At 35.1% G+C, this 8,020-nt stretch overlaps 1 protein-coding gene across 1 annotated transcript; it reads left to right on the forward strand.

Moving 5' to 3' along the window:
* The first annotated feature begins 137 nt into the window (after nt 1-137).
* LOC143152154 (uncharacterized) lies at nt 138-1,755 on the forward strand. Its single transcript, XM_076321958.1, has 2 exons — nt 138-426; nt 650-1,755. Exons 1-2 carry the CDS (start codon nt 322-324, stop codon nt 1,379-1,381), a joined length of 837 nt encoding a protein of 278 aa, XP_076178073.1. The 5' UTR covers nt 138-321; the 3' UTR covers nt 1,382-1,755.
* The last annotated feature ends 6,265 nt before the right edge of the window (nt 1,756-8,020 follow it).

Genomic DNA, 8,020 nt, shown 5'->3' on the forward strand with positions numbered 1-8,020 from the left:
TATAAAGTCGCTGTTGAATATGTTTTTGAATATTTTGTACGGCATTATCTTATTACAGTTCTGTAACAGTTGATATTTTGTGTCGATAAAAAAAGATTTAAAATTTTTCAAGCATCAAGATGGCAGTGTACCTTTAATCTAACGGGTGCAAAATAATTAGGAAGTGGATAGTTTGTGATTAGGTTTCGGACTTGTATCGAGTTGATATCGTGTGTCTTTGAAAAATAACTAAAAGACTAATAATATTAATTTCCACGTTTTATCGTTGATAAAGGTTTGTTGCAAAACGAAGTACTTCACTGGATTCACGTAATAAGTAACATGATAGAAAAGAATGAAGATAATACCGAAAACGATAACAATCATGACAGGATAAAATTAATACAAGCTGACAAGAGAACTCTTTTAGAAAAACAGTTTCTTCAGGTACTTTTTTCTATTTTTATTGCTTTTTTATGTAACTATCCTGTACTTATAGAATACAAATTTTAAGGTTAAATTCGTTGAACTGTTTTTACGAAAATTGTTTATGTCTACTGGAGTAACTTTCTTATAATCATTTCTTTTTAACATTTTTCCAATACAATGCTAACTTATTATGTTACTGTTTCACATAAATATTTTATCATTATATACAATTAATTTTAAGGTTCAAAGAGAAATTAAAATATCCTTTGCTCGTCTGGCACAAACATTATATGCCAGAGAGAAACAACTTTTGCGACAATCAGAAGCAATTTACAGACAACAAATATCTTTGGCATTATCTAGCCAAGAAATTGTTTCTCCATCTATATTAATATCGGACGACAGAAATACTCTTGAAGAACAAATCAAACAATTTGGAAGACTAGAGCTGACAGGTTCTAATTCAACTGCTATAACTAATTTAGAACCATATAAAATTGAAGAATACCAAGATGTTAATAAAGATCATGTCAGCTTTGACAAGTCTATCAAAAGTTCAGAAATTATTTCTTCTAACACAAAAATGGAATTTTCTTCTATGACAGAAGACAGAAAAATGGAAAATCTTTCTAGTGAATTATTGAAGACTTTTAGTGTGGCAAACTTAACAGAAAAATCCAGTCATATTAATGATTTCCAAGGAAAAGATTCCGAAGAAACAATCGACCAGTCTCCAAACACTAACTCAGAAGTTAAAAAAAATGACTTTAATTTTCAGAGTGTTAGTATAAATCAACAAGAAGATGGAAAATATTTCAAAAATACTGGGAGGAACATCACGGAAGAACAACACAATTCTTATGGACTCCCAGAGCAAGTTCAGCAGTGGTTAGATCAGATTGTTTTAGAAACTGAAATAGAACCAACCATCCACGAAGTAGAAAAGCTACCACCAATTAAAAACTTAAAATAAATATTTAGTTAAGCGACCAATTAACCCACCGTACAATTTTTTATAATGTATTTATTCTTTGTTCTAGAGATAAAAGATATCTCTTCCTGGGATCAAATCTTTCATCATAATTAAATAGTTCGTATTCATTTTTACCTTTTTTATGTATTTTATTACATTTATTTATATGTTAAACTAACAGTAATTAATTACGACATACTTGTCTTAGTAATTAAGGATCAATATTATTGACAAATTTGTAATGCTGTCAGTATTGGGAAACTATTAATCGTAAGGATTTCCAAAAGTAATTTATTAATTATTAATAATGATTTTAATACCCGTGAAGTAGAGTAATAATTTAATGTTATTTTACTAATGTTAATATGCACAAACAGTAATATTTAAAAAATGTTAAACGTGTTATTTATATCGTAATGTTAACGATACTACGATATCTTTTAATTAATGCTATTTAAACAATAATCAATTTATGATCAATATTTGTAGTTACAATTTAGACTTTCTCTGCTTACCAACAACTGAAGGCTTTTTAATCTTTTACTCCTTTTTCTAACTATTCTTAAACATTTTTTACGAAATAAAAAAATAAAAATATCTGTAGTTTAAAATTTTTTCATAGTATTCAAGTAACTTTCAAAGACAGTAAAATTAACGTTTTAATTGGATATTAGTCAGTAAGTTATGTGTGTGTGTGTGTGTATATATATATATTTCTTAACCCCTTATTGCCAGGTATATTATATACTTCTTGTAATATTTCCGTTACTGTTATAGTACGAATTACAGCTTATTTAGTAAATATCGATAAATAAAGGCAATTTGAACCTGAGATATATTTGTACTTTATATTTAAAAAAATGAGTGCATGTATTTGTCTGTCTGCTTTCACTTAGTTTTTCATATTTTGATATTTCATTGTGTAAATAAATGAATTAAAGCATTAAAGGGTTAATTATTGGCTTATATTTGCACAGTAATCAATTGTTCGTATTGCTTTCTTTGGAGTATAGTTTATTAGTTACAAAACAATTAAATAAGGACAAATATATGGAAAAACCGAAATTGCTGTCAACTTAAATGCCATTTTGACACTCTGGGATTTTAAATTTACAAATTTTATACCCGAGATATTCTCTATTTCCGCGACTAAATACTGACAATGTCAAGGTCAATAACAACTCAATGACTTACAGAGGTAGGTTGTTATTCAGTATCGAGAGACGTGTGAGTATCTAAGTACGTGAGTACTGCTCGCTCACATTTAATTGTGTCTAATCGTTCTTAATACTTTCGACCATAAATCATCTTAACTATCGGTGTTTCGTCTAATGTGAATACACTTTTAATTATAAATTCAATCAATACGAGTGAAACGATTAAATTGTTTTTGTGCTTTATCTCTTCATTATAGAGTGGGGATCTATATAAGTCAATCCGTATCTACGAATTACATTGTAATTGTGGGCAAACTATTTCGAATTCATTTATGGCTTAATTATAATACAACAATATTTATTTCGATAATTGTGTTTCAAATTTGTAGTTTCTTTTGTTACAAATTACGAATTGTAGCGGTGATGTCGCACTACCGATGGACACTGTAACACTTCAGGATTAGTTCGAACGGAATTCACGAATTATTGGTAAACTCTTAGTGAGAATAAGGAACATTAGCTTTTATGTAGGGAGGATATTACTATTAAGTGTAATCGCTCGTTTAGGTAGAAATAATTAGAATGTAAGTAGGCAGGTTTCATATGAGCAATTGAGCTCCATTTTTGCATCAACTTGTGTCTTAGTTAGCCTTTTCAAGGTAGATTCTTCTGGAAACTCTAATGTTTGTTGGTTCTTCGAACAACGATCCAAACACCATCGTTGCTGAGTTATATATTTGGAAAGTTGTAAATTAAAATTAAATACAAAAGTTGTAACCCAAATTAAATGGTGGGTGGTAGGGTAAGGTTAGGGTAGGTCTCTATAAGCAACAACATCCACGTGTTGAGATCTGGAAAATCTATATTATTTAGTATGTAATTACTAATTGCATCGCCGGTAGCAGGTTAATGCAATTATTAACTATATAAAATATTATGAGCGAATAGCTGCGGTACATATTCGGACAGTGGAAACGCAAGGACATGGTCAGACAAGTAGTATTACCCTCTTACTGGTCAGAAAAGTAGTCCTAGATCATCTGTGATCAGACAAGTAGTATTATCCCTCGTCTATGGTTAAACATGTAGAAAATGTAAGTGTATGGTCAGACAAGTAGACATGCGTGTGTATGGTCAGACAAGTTGAAATGCGGTTGTATGGTCAGAGTATTAGACATAAAAATAGCGTTAATAAATTATTGGCCAGATTGGCGGATAAAATAATCATTTGTCCTTCAAATAAGCGCAACAGCATTAAACTGAGGTGATTTTTAACAAAATTATAGTAATTTTACGAAGCCCTTGCATTTTCAGTCGTTGCGTCTCCTTTGGTGGTGGCGTCATCTGTGGCTACTGGGCCAAATTTGTCGAGAAATGATTCTAATTTGCTTTGCCAGATGGCGACTCAAGGGCTATATTTGTTTTAACAAATTGCTGTTGTAATTGTTTTTTAACAAAAGTAAACAAGTAATTGGTGATCTGTGGTGACCATAAATTTATTTTGACCAAGGCAAAATATTCTTGTTTCCTCGCCTGTCATGTTCTCCCAATATCAAAGTTCCAAAATCAGCGAAAAATTCGAATAAAAGTTCAGAAATTAATTCGAAAATCCCGCAAAATTTCAATTCGCGGAAATTCTTGGAATTTGACGTCATTTCCAGGAATCCGCGGAATAAGGATACCTCCTCGCATCTCATGTTCTCCTGGTACCAAGTATCCCTAAATCGAACACTTTCTAAAATTTTTGCCCGATTTTCAGTCTATGGTATCAGGGGAACATTGTCGCCTTGCAGGTAATATTAACAACCGTCGTGGGACCGTAGTTTAAACAATTATTAACAATGTCCTAGAATACATAATAGCTTAAAATATCATTTCGTTTAAATATTCTTCTTTCGCAATGAAATTTTTCATTGGGTCCAACTGACAAACTTTAGACTACACATATCGATTATCGATTCATAGGTGTTTATCACGATGATTATTCTTACTAGAAAAGCGATTAATTGAATTTCGGCGCTTTCCAATAAAAAATGCGACTTTTATGCGTATTGTGTAAGTTATAAAAATTGAATAAATGTTAAATTAATGTACCAAATAAACAATTATTACTTTCCATGCTTTGGAACGTTACGAAACACGTTTTTACTTCGATTCTCGACCGAATTCAATTTCTATAAGATACTTAATCATTTGTAATGCATAAATAAGATGCACATTGTTCGATTAATATTGAGAACATGCGTAAATGTTAGTAACAATCGCGGAAATGAACAAACATTCACCGAAATCGGTCGCCTTTGCAGATTTCGTCATATCTTGATGTTTATTTATCATAATTATTAACAATCTTCGTAGGACCATAGTTTAAACAATTATTAACAATGTTCCTAGTATAAATAATAGCTTAAAAGCCATCAATTTCTTGAAATATTCGCTTAAATCGACCAAATAAATAAAGTCGAAGTAATGGTAAGTCACCTTCTCGAGGGTATAAATAGAACCGCCGACTACCGAAAATTTCATTCGCCCGGTAGCCTCCGAGGCGGACGGAGCTCCTCCTCTGGGGCATCTGGACCCCTTGGGTAAGGGTCGCCCGGCGCGGAGAGGGGCGCAGAGGCGCGGGTTAGCCCCGACCCGAGGCGGATCGGCGCCGAATAGCGGCGGACCCGCAGCGGATCAGCGCCGACCAGCGGCGGAACCGCAGCGGATCCGAAGCGGACTTGCGCCTATCCGCGGCGGATGAGAGTCGAATCGCGCCGACGGCTCTCAGAAATTCTCGGAAATGACGTCATTTCCGCAAAATTCCGAAAATTCTCAGAAATGACGTCATTTCCAAGAAGTGGCACGATAGGAATACCTCCTCGCACTTCATGTTCTCCTGATACCAAAGTCTCGAAACTCGTTCAAAATTCGCGCCTAGAGGAAATTCTTGGAAATGACGTCATTTCCAAGAAGTGGCACGATTGGAATACCTCCTCGCACTTCATGTTCTCCTGATACCAAAGTCTCGAAAACCGTGAAAAATTCCAGTTAAAGTACAGAAATTCGTTCAAAATTCGCGCCTAGAGGAAATTCTTGGAAATGACGTCATTTCCAAGAAGTGGCACGATTGGAATACCTCCTCGCACTTCATGTTCTCCTGATATCAAAGTCTCGAAAACCGTGAAAAATTCCAGTTAAAGTACAGAAACTCGTTTAAAATTCGCGCCTCGGGGAAATTCTTGGAAATGACGTCATTTCCAAGAAGTGGCACGATTGGAATACCTCCTCGCATATCATGTTCTCCTGATACCAAAGTCCCGAAATCGGGGAAAAATTTTAGCCAAAGTTCAGAAATTTTCTAAAATTTGTCCGAAATTCAGACTTTGGTATCAGGAGAACATGATGTGCGAGGAGGTATTCCTATCGTGCCACTTCTTGGAAATGACGTCATTTCCAAGAATTTCCTCTAGGCGCGAATTTTAAACGAGTTTCGAGACTTTGGTATCAGGAGAACATGATGTGCGAGGAGGTATTCCAATCGTGCCACTTCTTGGAAATGACGTCATTTCCAAGAATTTCCCCGAGGCGCGAATTTTGAACGAGTTTCGAGACTTTGGTATCAGGAGAACATGAAGTGCGAGGAGGTATTCCTATCGTGCCACTTCTTGGAAATGACGTCATTTCTGAGAATTTTCGGAATTTTGCGGAAATGACGTCATTTCTGAGAATTTTTGGAATTTCACGAAAATGACGTCATTTCTGAGAATTTCTGAGAGCCGTCGGCGCGAATCGGCTCTCATCCGCCGCGGATAGGCGCAAGTCCGCTTCGCATCCGCTGCGGTTCCGCCGCTAGTCACCGCCGATCCGCTACGGGTCCGCCGCTAGTCGGCGCCGATCCGCCGCGGGTCGGGGCTAACCCGCGCCTCTGCGCCCCTCTCCGCGCCGGGCGACCCTTACCCAAGGGGTCCAGATGCCCCAGAGGAGGAGCTCCGTCCGCCTCGGAGGCTCCCGGGCGAATGAAATTTTCGGTAGTCGGCGGTTCTATTTATACCCTCGAGAAGGTGACTTACCATTACTTCGACTTTATTTATTTGGTCGATTTAAGCGAATATTTCAAGAAATTGATGGCTTTTAAGCTATTATTTATACTAGGAACATTGTTAATAATTGTTTAAACTATGGTCCTACGAAGATTGTTAATAATTATGATAAGTAAACTTCATGATATGACGAAATCTGCAAAGGCGACCGATTTCGGTGAATGTTTGTTCATTTCCGCGATTGTTACTAACATTTACGCATGTTCTCAATATTAATCGAACAATGTGCATCTTATTTATGCATTACAAATGATTAAGTATCTTATAGAAATTGAATTCGGTCGAGAATCGAAGTAAAAACGTGTTTCGTAACGTTCCAAAGCATGGAAAGTAATAATTGTTTATTTGGTACATTAATTTAACATTTATTCAATTTTTATAACTTACACAATACGCATAAAAGTCGCATTTTTTATTGGAAAGCGCCGAAATTCAATTAATCGCTTTTCTAGTAAGAATAATCATCGTGATAAACACCTGTGAATCGATAATCGATATGTGTAGTCTAAAGTTTTTCAGTTGGACCCAATGAAAAATTTCATTGCGAAAAAAGAATATTTAAACGAAATGATATTTTAAGCTATTATGTATTCTAGGACATTGTTAATAATTGTTTAAACTACGGTCCCACGACGGTTGCTTGTAATTATGATAAATGAACTTCAGGATACTGCGATATCCGTGCAGACGTACAGTTTCCATGAATATTTGTTCCTAAACGCAATTGTTATTAACATTTACGTATATTTCGAATATTATTTTTGCAATACGTGTTTATGTATGCATTACGAACGATTAAATAAACTACAGATCTTAATTTTGATCGAGTTTCGCAGTAAAGGGCGGTTTCTGATATATTATTTAACACGAAAATCATTTCGAATAACACGAGTAAATTTCTATGCTCATTTTTACGCTTTTACTTCTTTTTTCTTTACGCTTTTCTAAATTTTATAAAAATATATATATTTATTTTACTGGAAAACGATTTTAAAATTCGTGCAGCCATCTAGTAACGCCGAACCGAAACCATTTGCCGTCGAACTTTGCTGATTACCTTATAACGCGAATTTTAGCATAGATGGCGGTCCATGTTTCTTCCAATAGCGCGAATGTCTTCTTTATCACGAAATTAAGTCGAGTGTCAGTATTTGACCATACGTCGAGGGTTCAGTGTTGCATTCGATACACAGCATGCTGACACAACTATAGAATCTTGAACATTTATAAAGAAAAAGAAAAATACGAATACGAGTTTGTAATGTCGTTGTACAGTAGTTAGGGGCGACATCTAGCAACGATCATCGGAATTATTTCTCGACAAACTTGGACGTTTTGCCGTCGAGGGCGTTGCAGAAAGATAAAAGGTTAGTTTCGGTTGTTCTTCGCTAGATGGC

The sequence above is a fragment of the Ptiloglossa arizonensis genome, chromosome 10 (assembly GCF_051014685.1).
Source record: "Ptiloglossa arizonensis isolate GNS036 chromosome 10, iyPtiAriz1_principal, whole genome shotgun sequence".
Lineage (NCBI taxonomy): Eukaryota > Metazoa > Arthropoda > Insecta > Hymenoptera > Colletidae > Ptiloglossa > Ptiloglossa arizonensis.

What these genes read in the sequence shown, in the direction of transcription:
- LOC143152154 (XM_076321958.1), top strand. Translation starts at nt 322, where the DNA reads ATGATAGAAAAGAATGAAGATAATACCGAAAACGATAACAATCATGAC. An exon ending in TAGAAAAACAGTTTCTTCAG is followed by an intron (nt 427 to 649) that starts GTACTTTTTTCT and finishes ATTAATTTTAAG; the next exon opens with GTTCAAAGAGAAATTAAAAT.